The sequence below is a fragment of the Syngnathus floridae genome, chromosome 12 (genome assembly GCF_059516105.1).
Source record: "Syngnathus floridae isolate MCC-2025c chromosome 12, RoL_Sflo_1.0, whole genome shotgun sequence".
NCBI lineage: Eukaryota > Metazoa > Chordata > Actinopteri > Syngnathiformes > Syngnathidae > Syngnathus > Syngnathus floridae.
In genome coordinates, this window is record NC_142424.1 from 9,855,537 (window position 1) to 9,870,040 (window position 14,504).

General features: G+C 37.0%; 2 protein-coding genes across 3 annotated transcripts; both read right to left on the minus strand.

Annotated features, from left to right (window-relative positions):
- Positions 1 to 1,188: 1,188 nt before the first annotated feature.
- On the minus strand, positions 1,189 to 5,796 carry LOC148390020 (protein FAM240C-like). The gene is made up of 3 exons (XM_088392463.1): positions 5,683 to 5,796; positions 5,421 to 5,544; positions 1,189 to 1,458 (listed from the first exon to the last, which is right to left on the minus strand). Exons 1-3 carry the CDS (start codon positions 5,747 to 5,749, stop codon positions 1,329 to 1,331), a joined length of 321 nt encoding a protein of 106 aa, XP_088248589.1. The 5' UTR covers positions 5,750 to 5,796; the 3' UTR covers positions 1,189 to 1,328.
- Positions 5,797 to 9,698: 3,902 nt separating this feature from the next.
- Positions 9,699 to 14,045, minus strand: tdgf1 (teratocarcinoma-derived growth factor 1). Of its 2 annotated transcripts, none has more exons than XM_088391931.1 (6): positions 13,889 to 14,045; positions 13,414 to 13,469; positions 12,662 to 12,850; positions 11,915 to 12,029; positions 10,818 to 10,927; positions 9,699 to 10,417 (listed from the first exon to the last, which is right to left on the minus strand). In XM_088391931.1, exons 1-6 carry the CDS (start codon positions 14,005 to 14,007, stop codon positions 10,314 to 10,316), a joined length of 693 nt encoding a protein of 230 aa, XP_088248057.1. In that variant the 5' UTR covers positions 14,008 to 14,045; the 3' UTR covers positions 9,699 to 10,313. The 2 variants fall into 2 exon arrangements, with proteins under 2 accessions (XP_088248057.1, XP_088248059.1); XM_088391933.1 differs by having other exon boundaries at positions 13,583 to 13,935.
- Between the last annotated feature and the right edge of the window lie 459 nt (positions 14,046 to 14,504).

The window sequence follows — 14,504 nt, forward strand, 5'->3', positions numbered from 1 at the left end:
TTTTACAGAGTATCCTTATCGTATGATTATGTTGGAATGCAACCGGTAATGAATAAGATAACTTGTCCCATTCTACACAAAGTCGTAAAACACCCCCTGATATGTTTTGACTAGAGCACAAGGGCTTCCTATTCAGTCTACTCTTGCCCCCACTCTTTCTCTTAATAAATATGTCCTTGCAGTTGGGAGAGTTTCAGACTTCACTCCGTGTGAACTCTCCACCTGCAGGTGTCTAAAAGAACTTGCTTGTCTCTCGTGTGGTTCTTGCGAAATAAGTTGGAGTGAGCAAATCTCTAACAATAAATATGTGGTGCATTGAAGATTCTAAATTGCCAGTAGGTGTGAACGTGTATAGTTGCCTTGTCTGTATTTCTCCCTCCTATTATTATTGACTGATCATGATAGGCTCCAGTTTGTGTGCTCTGAAGAGGAAAAGTCTTCCAGAAAATGGATGAATAGCACAAATTGTCTTTTTTATCAGGTGTAGAGAAATTGCTTTGGTGCTGAGGTAGTGGAAATAATCCTCCATCTTCTTAAAAGTTGTATACTTTTCAAGTTTGACCAGGCTTCTTCAGACTTCTCGGATGTTTACTTTTCAAGTGTAGACCAATTTAATGCAATGCTGACCTCCAGTGGCGATTTGACAAGTGCCTGTGATGAACCTCAGTCTGCATGTATATTTTGGGGGTCCACTCACAGATAAATGATGCACATTATTTGATTCTTTTAACCAAGCAAAAAGTATTTGTTTATGTTTTCTTGCCAGCACTTTTTGTAATCACTGCTGCAGACTCTTGCTCCCAAAAGTGAGTAAACAATGTTTACTGCTGTTCTATTTCAACTGCTATTATCAGTCAAAAGCTGAGGGAAGCACAAAGAAGAGAATGGCAGCTTTCCAGACACTTCCTCAATGTATATGTTCTCAAGCATTTAAACATTTAAAACATTACAGTGTACTGTGATGATTGTGAATTGATGATTAAAGATTAACCCAGTTCTGTTTATAATTGTTTTTTTTATTCATGAATAATGTACAAGACTGTAATATCTTAGGAGCTCATCCAAGTAGTGTATCATGCTTCTAGCACCCTGAAAAAAATCAAATACCACCTAATTGCTAACATGTTTATCAGCCCACAATGCAGTGTACAAAATGTTATGACACAAAAACTAAATAATAACATGATACAATTTTGGTAAGATTTATTTAATCTTTGACATACTTGACATCAGTATGTTTTTTATTGCTATAAATAGACAAGACAATAGACAAGACATGTTCATTATTTCAAAGTTTTAGTTTTTTGTTGCATCTCAATCTTTGAGTATCATGGCAAAGGAGACGCACACCCTGTGAGCCGCTGCTGGGCATTCTGAGATCGCCTGATTCTCTCCTCCAAAAATCCTTGTTGGTGCTCATTCCTCCGATCCAACTTGAGTAACCACTGCACCCTCAGCCTAGAGATATTGGAAAAGAGGCCTGGTTAACACAAAGACTTCAGGAAATCTTGCCAGTAGGACTCGGTCAACATGGAAATGGCCAACTGGCGGTGGTGCGGCATGAACTAGCTTAGTCGCTTATGTGTGCGATTTTGTTGAACTTTGCCAGCTCACTTTTCTACTGAGATTGATTTGACTCATTGCTGGCTTGAAAACAAACAAAAAATGTGGTGACAATGGGTTGGAGAGTAGAGAGCTGCAATATATATATATATATATATATATATATATATATATATATATATATATATATATATATATATATATATATATATATATATATATATATATGTGTGATGTAAAGCATCATTTGTTTTACTGATATTAGCATGAGTTTAAATCAACTCTTAAGTATCCTTTTGCAAGATGTGAGCATGCACTTGCTTGATCCAGTTTCATCAGTTGTGTGACTGAGTTGTTTACTTGCCTACCATGACAGCGTCACCCATCTATAAATTTCTATCATTTGTACGTTGAATTTAAAACAAAACTATAAATATACAGTACCGTTAAACCAATTCAAAAGAAAGTAAATTTCAGTTTGAGTTGACAGATGCAGAGTTTTAAATCATAATGACTGATCACTTAGGTGCGATGCAGATTCTCTTTATGGCTCTTTAGATTGAGCCAATGAAATAAATATTTTGTTATTTTTATAGCTTAATAATTCAGCCTACAGAAAATGGATGGACATATATATATATATATATATATATATATATATATATATATATATATATATATATATATATATATATATATATATATATATATATATATATATATATATATATATATATATATGTATATATATATATATATATATATATATACACTACCGTTCAAAAGTTTGGGGTCACCCAAACAATTTTGTGTTTTCCATGAAAAGTCACACTTATTCACCACCAAACGTTGTGAAATGAATAGAAAATAGAGTCAAGACATTGACAAGGTTAGAAATAATGATTTGTATTTGAAATAAGATTTTTTTTACATCAAACTTTGCTTTTGTCAAAGAATCCTCCATTTGCAGCAATTACGGCATTGCAGACCTTTGGCATTCTAGCTGTTAATTTGTTGAGGTAATCTGGAGAAATTGCACCCCACGCTTCCAGAAGCAGCTCCCACAAGTTGGATTGGTTGGATGGGCACTTCTTGCGTACCATACGGTCAAGCTGCTCCCACAACAGCTCAATGGGGTTCAGATCTGGTAACTGCGCTGGCCACTCCATTACCGATAGAATACCAGCTGCCTGCTTCTGCTCTAAATAGTTCTCACACAATTTGGAGGTGTGTTTGGGGTCATTGTCCTGTTGTAGGATGAAATTGGCTCCAATCAAGCGCTGTCCACTGGGTATGGCATGGCGTTGCAAAATGGAGTGATAGCCTCCCTTATTCAGAATCCCTTTTACCCTGTACAAATCTCCCACCTTACCAGCACCAAAGCAACCCCAGACCATCACATTACCTCCTCCATGCTTAACAGATGGCGTCAGGCATTCTTCCAGCATCTTTTCATTTGTTCTGCATCTCACAAACGTTCTTCTTTGTGATCCAAACACCTCAAACTTGGATTCATCCGTCCACAACACTGTTTTCCAGTCTTCCTCTGTCCAATGTCTGTGTTCTTTTGCCCATCTTAATCTTTTTCTTTTGTTGCCCAGTCTCAGATATGGCTTTTTCTTTCCCACTCTGCCCTGAAGCCCAGAATCCCGCAGCCGCCTCTTCACTGTAGATGTTGACACTGGTGTTTTGCGGGTACTATTTAATGAAGATGAGGTGTCTGTTTCTCAAACTAGAGACTCTAATGTACTTATCTTCTTGCTCAGTTGTGCAACGCGGCCTCCCACTTCTTTTTCGACTCTGCTTAGAGCCCGTTTGTGCTGTCCTCTGAAGGGAGTAGTACACATCGTTGTAGGAAATCTTCAATTTCTTAGCAATTTCTCGCATGGAATAGCCTTCATTTCTAAGAACAAGAATAGACTGTCCAGTTTCAGATGAAAGTTCTCTTTTTCTGGCCATTTTGAGCGTTTAATTGACCGCACAAATGTGATGCTCCAGAAACTTAATCTGCTCACAGGAAGGTCAGTTTTGTAGCTTCTGTAACGAAACTGTACATCTGAAACTGTTTTCAGATGTGTGAACATGATTGCACAAGGGTTTTCTAATCATCAGTTAGCCTTCTGAGCCAATGAGCAAACACATTGTACCATTAGAACACTGGAGTGATAGTTGCTGGAAATAGGCCTCTATACACCTATGTAGATATTGCACCAAAAACCAGACATTTGCAGCTAGAATAGTCATTTACCACATTAGCAATGTATAGAGTGTATTTCTTTAAAGTTAAGACTAGTTTAAAATTACCTTCATTGAAAAGTACAGTGCTTTTCCTTCAAAAATAAGGAAATTTCAATGTGACCCCAAACTTTTGAACGGTAGTGTATATATATATTAAATATGAATAGAACATTTTTGGAGTTTAAAAATGTGATGCGTCTGTACTAACAAATACATCCTTTAATTGTATTGTACCTCGCATTGAGATACGTATTTAATCGCCCTTTATTTGAGAGATTCGCCCCTAGTGCACAACACACACATGCACGTACACACACACACACACACATGCACGCACACACACACGCATGCACATACACACACAACACTATGCCGTTGAATCGAACCGAACTGAATCATTACACTTTTGAATGTTTTCGCACACACACACACACAACATTTATGTATAATATTGAATACTGTGTGTAGGGTGTGTCTTTCATTTATTGTTTATTTTATTATGTTATTGTTTCTAAGGAGAAGAATGATGGCACAACTAAGCCCAGCACAAGACCCAACCTCTTGGGTTTGGGCTAAGATTAATCATGCAGGCATCTACTGCAACTTGATCTGAGGTTACTGCTGTCAGGCACAATTTGATTGTAAAAAAAAAAGGTCAGTACAACACTGTGTTGTGCCATTGAGGATCTGTCATCAGGCACCATTACGTCTCACTTAATCTTTATCGTTCTACTCATCTGTCCTCGAATATACACACTGATCTGGGGGATTCAAATGTATCGCCAGGCGCCCCTAATCAACATTCCCAGGCTACTATGTGCTGACAGACAGACGAGTGGTAAACATCACGAAGACAATTTATGAAACTATTTGAGCTGTGAAGCTCGAAAATAAGTTTATTGCTTATTTTCCTACGACAAATAACTAACTTTATTGCTTATTTTTCTACTACTAACATGACATAAAATATTGTGAAAGATTTATAAAACACATAACCAATGAAATGGATATCAATGGACTATTGATACATCCATTTATGAAAACACTCATCAGCTGCTTCTTTCCACACCAGCACAATTAGAATGCTTACAATAATCAGATAATAATCATAATTATTTCCAATATTATTTCTCTTCTGTTATTCTAGCAAGAAAAGGCAATTTGAGACAACACTGTTTTACAACACTGAAAACTAAGACCACAATGGCAAACATTCTTAACATATTAGAATAAAAAAATTCTGACAGTGTCACACGTATCATTATTAGCCTCATAAAAGGAGATTATAATGTGCAAACGCACCAAACATAGTAACTGTTAAATGTATTTTAGAAACTGACATTTCATTAGATGTGTTACTGCTGCAGTACCCTAGTGGTGTAGATAAATAAGTGAGTCAAACCAAGTAATTAGATAAACCTCTCACTGTTAATGCCAAAACAACATCACAGAAATATTCATCCACAATAATCAAAACAATACCTCTGATTGCAATGTTTTATAAGAAAGCACTTACTCACTTTGTCAAAGCATATTCTTTGACACAGATCTTCAATTGATCTAGCACTTATCAGTTATGGACACGTTTGAGTACGACTTAATCAAAAGGTAATGTTGACCTTGCCAAAGCACTGCTCTTCCTGCGGCGCTCCTCCTCAACCATCTGCTGGATGTGCTGGTTGATTCTCCGCTCCCAGAAGAACTTCACCTTCTGTTTGTCATGGATCCGAGCCGCGTTCATCACTTGGCAGTAGCATGTAAATTTGGGTGGCGTGGTGATATTACTTTACATCTGTTTATCATGTATGACTTATTTTAGACTATCCACTAAGTTGCAGCTATAGTCCTTTAAATTCTGAATTAGCTGGTTAAAATACTTACTCGTGCTTTCCAAGGAGTGAGACTCTTCCTTCCTCCGCACACCACTGTCATAACTTTCACTATTCATCTTCTCTCAACCTTTTCTGGGTTTTTTTTGTGACTCATATCTCCAACTGTATGCTTCTCTACTCTTGTCTTTTTATCTGCTCTTTTAACTCCTCCCCTCCTCTTCACCTTTTGGTTTCATTGTCTCGCTTGTCATTCGCTACCAGGCCCACAAAGGTTCTGCTGAATCATTTGCTCATCATATCACACGGTTGAATGTAACACATTTTTCCCAGACTGGCTAACATCAATGTCATTATTGTCATTGAAAGCTACAAGGCAAGAAGTACATGATGAAAAGGTTTGTAGTTTGTGGTATTAGCATTACTTGATTGTAAATATAGATGAAAGAATTGTAGTGTTTTGCATCATCTTGAACACATTTTGGCCAACAAACACACACACACACACACACACACACAGAAAATGTTGGTAGTTTCTTAGGATGGCAAATCTGAGAGGAGGGTTGCATCATTGTGAAAATATTATTTGCAGATGACTTCAATCATAACCAATCTAAACAGCTTCTTTAAGCACAGCACGCTAGTCACACGTATCGCAGTCTTGACATTAGTGATGGAAAAATTAAGCTTCATATTTGTTTCAAGAACCAGTTGTATTTTTGGACTCCTCTACATAGCACTGTTGGTCTAAGTAAATGAATTTAAGAAATTTAAAGCTTCATTATTCATCACTACTTGATAATGCGGAAGTAGATCTGTGCAGTAGATGTGGGCTGTCCCCAACTCCCACCCGTGCTTAACGTGATAATATAAAAAAAATACAAGAAAATAAAAATGCATGGCATCTACATACGCACGTACATACGTACATACTACATATATACATAAAAATATTGCGCACGTGCACAAAGTAATGAGCTGAAGAATCCTTGTTCAAATTAATTAGTTTTCTAGCTACGCATTTCAAATGTTACATGAATTACATGTGCCTTCATTTGTCTCTGCTAAAATGTCTCTTCCTATTTATTGGATGATTACTAGGTTTGTTAATAGCAGCTTGAACAGGTGTGTGTACGTGTTTTCAAAGCGTTTTGTCGTGGTTGCGGCCAAAATCCCTTAGCCGCAGTCAGAGGGAAGGCATTGCAAAACTTTAATATCATGTCACCCACTGCACTGACTGATAGTCACATCCATCCTAGCAGCTGATCAGCACCACGACACAAACTTCACGGTCGGGATTAAACCAGCTGACAGGACTGGGATATGTGTGGAAGGCATGGGCAATTCCGCAGTGGATTATAATGTCAAATTCTATGATGCAACAATAAAACACAGACCATATCACATACACAACATTGTGGGAATATAAATGTTAACCTTCAAATGATGCTGTAAAAACAAGATATTATATACTACGGTGAACATAGGTGGTGCGCAGGTGCACATGAACAGTGGAAATGAATCACTTCATGAATTGATACATATAGTTTCAGTTCAGTTGAGCTCAGCCTCACATGCTTGTGCCATACCAGAAACTCCCTTGCGCACTATAATCTAATGTAGTACATGCAGGACACATTGCATTGGGATTAGGAACCACTGTCCGAAAACGTATTGTCCAGTCCCATATTTTAAATTTGGGAATTTGTTCTTCAAAGGGGTCATTCAAGAAACTAAAATGTTTTTTTAGAGCTACACCAATATGCTAACTTCAGTTGCATCAAAGATTAATTTAATGTATTTTTTAATAAAGCAGTAAATCATATTATTTTGATAAATTGCTCGTAGTATATGTTAAAATTAAATAAAAACTGTTGAAAAATATATAATTGTATCAAAAGTCACAAAAAAACAATTCTATAGTGTCTATATTTTTCAATATTTCTAAAGAGTACATTATGAGCACAAATAACGAACTCATCACCAAAGTTCTGTATGACCCTGCTTATATGGATATTTCATCAACCTTATAAATAAATGATAAATTATAGCAGGTGTCATAAACTAGACATTATTATGATTCTAGTTTAATAATATAATGTAAAATACTTTTCGTGGCTCTTGGATATTTCACATTGCCAAATGTTTTGGTATATTTCGATAAAGAATGCTTGCCATGGTGTTATGTAAACAAATTAGGAAACTACTGCTGAATTTAAAAGTTGTTTGAGAGTATATGGTGGTGAAAAAGGCTAAAGCAAATGCTAGGGACGCACTATCAGTTGTCAGAGTCCTTGTTTTGGCCGCCTTGCTCTTCTACCAGCAGCTTGTTAGAGGTCTCAAATTGTGGTCAGATTCCCCCACAGGAGGGAGATATTTACAAGCAGATACTGTGTGTGAAACTGGAATATGGAAACTGCACAGATGAGCCCTTTCAGTATCATTTGTTTAGTTATAAATCTCTAGTTAATTGTTCCTACCATTTCATTTGCTCTTTTGCTTTTATTTCTATGTTTTCAACTGCATGCTCCCAAGATGAACCATAATAGCTTCATTGAGAGAGAAAATTGAGCTGTAGGACATACTAGATGCACATATGGATGTCCCTAAAGTCATTGGATCCAAATACAAAATTCCTTGCTTCTTTCACATCTTATTTAGTTGATGCTTGAGGTCACCCAAATAAAAAATACACATCCACCACTGATCAAATTATCTCTCTTATAGCTCCCTCTCCTAAATCTTCCCCAATCCTGTTACCCTTATCAAAAGACTATTGTGACATTCCGATACCAACAGACAAAAGCTTTAATCCACCAATGGGAAGCAATGGTGGTTGGGAGTCTTTCACAATTTGTCGTCTTGCTTCTTAAATTCTCGCTTCAACAAATCCAAATACATTTTAGAATATCCAATCTTGCTCAGAACATTTCAGTGGAGATCTTCTGTGAACCACAACGATGAAAACCCTGTCAGGAGTTCTAATAGGATCTTTAGGTTTAACTCACACTTCATTCTTGGTGACACTGCTCTCTTGGCCTGAAAGGGTGGATAACAAAAGAAGGATTACAGTCATATTACCAGGAGATTATGATGTTAAAAATAACTGCTTCTGCACAAAAGACCTCACGTCCTATTGTTATCCGAGACTGGGTGCAAGCTGGTTATTTTTTTATTAGTTTGGCACTATGACCTACAAATTTGAATTATTAACTATTATTAACTTGTAGTTGGACACCACTAGTCGTTAGTACGTCTGCTCCGCAATTCTGAGATGCCGGACTTGAAACTCAGTTCAATTTGCATGTTCTCCCCACCCTTACTCCTGGTACTCGGACTTCTTTCTATTTTCCAAAATAGGCAAGTTAATTGAAGAGTCTTACTTATCTAAAGGTGTGAATGTGAGAGTGAATGTGTGCTTGTCTTTATTTGCCGTGTCCAGGTTGTACACTAGTTTGACTCCTCGAGATCTCTATAGTCACAAAATTGTGCAACTCTAATGGAACGGATGGTGTATTTAAAATTAACATTAAAGTGGGTCGCAATTGACCTTTTGCATTTATTCATCATTATTTAAATAACGATAAGACTGCGCATGCCAACAAGCAGAGCAACAACTGATGTGCGTGTTTAAGATAAGAAGGCAACAGAGATTCAAGCCTCATCACCAAACTGGAGATAAGAGACTTGTCACTGAAAATAAGATAAGAGAAGGAGGAAGGGACAGTTGCAAGGGGAAAGAGCTTGAAATGTACGGTTTGAAATAAAAAGCGACAATGTTACTTTTTAAAATGTATATTTTCTAGCAAGAAAGATGAAAACAACTGTATGTCATTAACTTAAAAATTTAGCATCCTTTTTTTTTTCTAGACAATTCTTCATATCAAGAATTTTGAGAAAATGTAATTGATTCTTAATTGTAGTTTCTAGGATACTAGAGCATTTGAATAACATTTAGAACTTCAGATATGCCTATATGAGACTAGTTTGATGAACTCTATGTAAAAAAAGATGTGCATATGTACAGAAATATTTACACTTATTCATATACATTAAAAACAAAAAACATGGTTTTGTAACAAATTTAATAAACAGTGCATGCAAGTTTATACCCGGTTATATTCCCTGGATAAAGTGTTACAGCAACTCATCCCCTGTGCAAACAGAAGCCATAATCCTTCATGAAACAGTAGCCTCAAAAATAAAAATACCCTCCAAATATTATATTTTTATGAAGCTTTTATGTACAGTTGTTTCCAAGACACAGAAATAACATGAATAAATAGGGGTGGTTTGTGGTTGGATGTGTGGAAATAAACCATGCTTGTTCATTCTTGTTCAATGTTGAAGTCTGAGAGTGACGAGCATTTCATAACATGTTTCTTGTTTAATGTAGTCACATAGCAGTCACTGCTGAAAAAGAGTGTCAGCATCATCAAGCATCTCCATAGGCCATAAAGCACACCAGTCGCTCAACTTTATGGCTACTCATCTGGGTTTGAAAGAGTTCGCTCATGAAGAACAACGTCTGGCTTTCATTTTTTTCCCCAGAGACATATCCACAGTATCTTCTATGAAACATTTCATTTGAATAAAATAAATATATACCTTTTAAACACATTTGGAGCTCAGACTATCTTTGGAGATGTATTATTTTTCTCCCGCCTGAAAAATATATATTCATCATAGGAGGAGAAACAGTAGAAGCAGTGTCAGATTCAATATACAGCTGTTCTGAAGTGTCCTGACAGCAGATGAATGATACCACTGCACTTCCTCAGAGTCATCTAGAAACCATATAAACAGACAATTCAGAACACACATAACACAATAGTTAAGGGTTTGTTTAGTATGTATATTAATAACCTCAGTAGCCTAAGTATTTAGGTCATGTATTTTTTTTTTTAAGAGGCCTTGGGTGGCAAACCAGAGAGCGCATTCTGAAGCCATGTACAAGACTGTTTACAAAGGATGGAGAAACCTTGTGGCCTTCTTGTGGGATGCAAATTGGGAAGATTTAAACGTCGTCTAACGACTGTATTTATGCGGCAGCCACACCTTTGTTTCGTCCACAGACAAACACAGGAAAAGCACTTCATTAGTAGTTTTGTGCTTTGAAAACTAATAAGCCTGCCTCCCATGTAGACTAAATGTGTGATGTTCAAGCATTAAACATGGCATCCCTACCGCAGTCTTTGTGGAAGACGTGGGGGAAGCAGTGCAGAAAACCGAAACCACAACGACAGTATGAGCAGCCCTTCCGCACCCATTCACCATGTGGAATCAGACCGCAGTACCTGCAGAAAAGGAAAAAAAATACATTAAACACTACCTGGCCACATTTGTGTTAGAGATCCAAATGCAAGGCATGTAAGAAACATTACCACACCTTAGTTTGGTAGATGTAAATGTAGTAAGATGTAGAACTGAGTATTTGCATAAAATATGACAGTAAAAGAATTACTATATCATTGCATAGTGTCAGAAAAGTGTACGTAATAAAGTCACTGTTTTACCTGGCTGACAAATTCTTATGATTGACTACAAATATCAAATACTGGTAAAGCCAATGAATAAGGGTCATTTTCAGAGTAATATAATCAATAAAGCTAAAGAAAAAATATATATAATTTTACACATGAGTATTGATTGGGAGTTAGGAAGGAAATATTCTCAAGGAATATTTTCAAACTTTCAAACACCAAAATATCTTTACAGTAACATGTTTTCTGAAGAGGCTACTTTTTTGATATAATTAATATATTTGATGTGATTTTTTGATATAAGCTGCTTCTCATATTGTTTTTTCCTGATTACTAACACAAGGACATCTTTACTGTTAATGTCTCTGGGAAAGCTTTGATATTGTTATAATACACTAGAAGGAATATGAGCTGAAGTGTCAGGATGAGGCGACCATTTTGGATCACACAGTTGCTATGAAGCTCTTTACCATGATGCATTTTTGTCTTTACTGTTTTGCAAGAAGTACATTTCAGTGGGCTGGCATCATTTGCTCTGTCAATTAGCTTTGCTATGAATGTCTAAAATTTTAAATTGCCTTCAACTTTTCCAAAATAGGATTTATACATGTAGCTGTTTTATTGTCGCGTGTTTACTGTCTTTACCATTATTGATCAAATTTTGTAAGAAAATGACCCATACGACGAGCATTTAGGCTAAAGTACCCCATTGTTGGTCTTTTAGAAGGTGAAAGAAAATGTGTTTGTAGTAGTAGTTCTGTTGATTGTGGGTGGTTTTTTTTTTGTTTTGTTTTACATTACCTGATACGCTGGTTGTACTCGCAGCTCCGACCAGTAAAGAAAGGAGGACAGGCACAGAAACTGCCCAGAATACAGGTCCCTCCATTCTTACAGCAGCTTCTGCTCTGCTCAGCAGCTAGAATACAAAATAAAATAAAAGATGAAGCTGAAGTGTTTGTGTGTTTTTTTTTCTCTAAAGTGTTCTACATTGGTACACTGACTAACACATCTAAAGAACCAGGATTTAGGGAAATCTGTTTAATTTGTGTTTTCAATTAGAATGTTGGTCCTGGTCAATCACCAGATCTTAGATTGACTCCTGGTCTCTGTGCGTGCGCGACGTAATCCATTAACCACACACATTCTTGGGGTGCATCTGCTTTATGTCAGCAGACAAACACAAAGAGTCTGAACAAACATCTGAAAATAGCAAAAATACACTAAAACTAACTAGACTGTGTTCCCACCAAGACTGTATGCACAAATAAGTACACGTTAATTTCAGTGTGTTTCGTTTTCCTTGACCTATGTAAAATTCTGAAGTGTCTTTATTTCACAATTTTTATTCACACGTTTTTTAGGGGAGAATACTAAAGTGTTGGAAAAACTCTTGTCTGCATGTATTAATTAATACAGCAACAATACACAAATTCTTGCCTTTATAATGGCGTGGTCATGTCTGCTATGGTCCGAGCGACAAATAGTGCCATGTGTGGGCAGGTTGGCCCTCGGCGTCTGTGTAAACAGTAATTATTTGGACAAACTTACTGTTGGTGAGGCCGATGAAAGGCATGACGGCGTTGGCATCACGGTGTTTATGGTCTCCATTGTTTGGCGAATTAATCTGGGTAAATTGATCAAGGGGATCTTGAGAGGGCTGCTGGGATTTGACCTCAGAAGGGGACAGCGGAGGAAATGGAGGTGTCTGGCCTAAATTGCACTCATTTCCCAAACGACCTAAAAAGTAGTAAGAATTAATGTGTGCGTGGGGGGGGGGGGATGTCAATCACCATTTCATAAATACGGGATTAAAATGTAAGAGCAAACCAGTGATTTTATGCAGAGAAATCAGGTAATTATATTTTAACATTTTCACATTCTGTAGTGGTTACAGTATATGCATTGATTTGAATAGTATTTCATTTACTGTCACTTAATAGTGTCATTCTGACTGATTTTATCTTTTTGGGGGGCGGAATAATTGACGATTATCAGGAGGCTTCATCATGGCTCTGCACGACCATAATATATTCCAACATTATTCTACCACTTGAGTTTTTTTTGTTGTTGCTGTTAATGACTTGGTCATGTAAAGTACATCACAGTTGTATTTTTTTTTTTAAATATGAAAAGGCTTGTTAACGAATCATGACAGCAGTTTGTTACTGCGAGAGGATGTGATACAAATAAATAAATAAATAAATAAATAAATAAATAAATGCAGGAGTTGATCGGTGTCCTGGCGAAATTACCTTCCAAAAAACAGTGAATGCCACGGATAGTGTGCCTATAACACTAACCTGAAGCAATGACAGCAGCAGAGGAACCGAGACATACTAGCGTGAAAAATACAATCCTACAAGAAAAAAACAATACAAACAAACAACAACAAACGAATTAATGAACAGGCACACGCAAGACCACACGCAAGAACAATTTGCCTCTCTTTGGACATTTTTTTAGGCTCACCTGCAGAGTTGCATCTTTTGTATTTTGGATTAAAAAAAGACAATCAAATCCTACCACTATCAGGCTCTGGTTTTCTAACGCAGCAGGCGGTGAAAGACATTGGAGTTTTTTTTTAAATCAGATGAAAAAGAAAAGAAAGCACACGTAATCCACCTCAAAATAAATTTGCATCCAAATGTTTCTGAATTGTGTAGAAAAAAATCCCATTCGACAGAGATCAAATGTCTTTAGTCTAAACCTGGAACTGCGTGAAATAAAAATCGCCTCTCTTTTAGGAGAATGAGGAAAAACGAAACAAAGTCCTACTTCTGTCTCCGCTCAGTCAGACGTCTTGTGAGAGTAGTGCGTTGCGGACCCAGGTGACTCTCATCCAGGTGGAGTGGCTCACGGAAGTCCCGCCCACTGGCCGTCTCGCCAGCTGTCATGGCTTTGGCCCAATCAACAACGCTAGCCCAGAAACTCATGAAAGTGCGGAACCCAAAGTTGATCCTGGTTCCGTTTTGAACTTTGAAAAACTTCCATCTATATTACATGGATATGCATTTGTTGATGCGATAGGCAATCAATGCTATTTAGGTTCAAATGTTTCTTCAGTTCATTTCTGCAGCTTCACCAAAATTGAGTTGATGCTTTTGTCGAAAGCTTGTACCCATCCTCCCAATTCATGCATATGTACATATATATGACCCTCGCCCCCCATGCTGCCATTCACATGTTAAAGAGCATGCCTACCACCAGGAAACAAGCTTTTCTCTGCACACAGAAAACCTCCATTTTGCAACATCCAAATCTTTTTCACATTTGTAGCCACTTTCTTCATTTTCTTCCCCTCGTTTTTCTATCCCTTGTGTAAAGAAACCGATACATATATACACACATATATATTCTTTACACACATATATATATGTCTTATGTCTATATA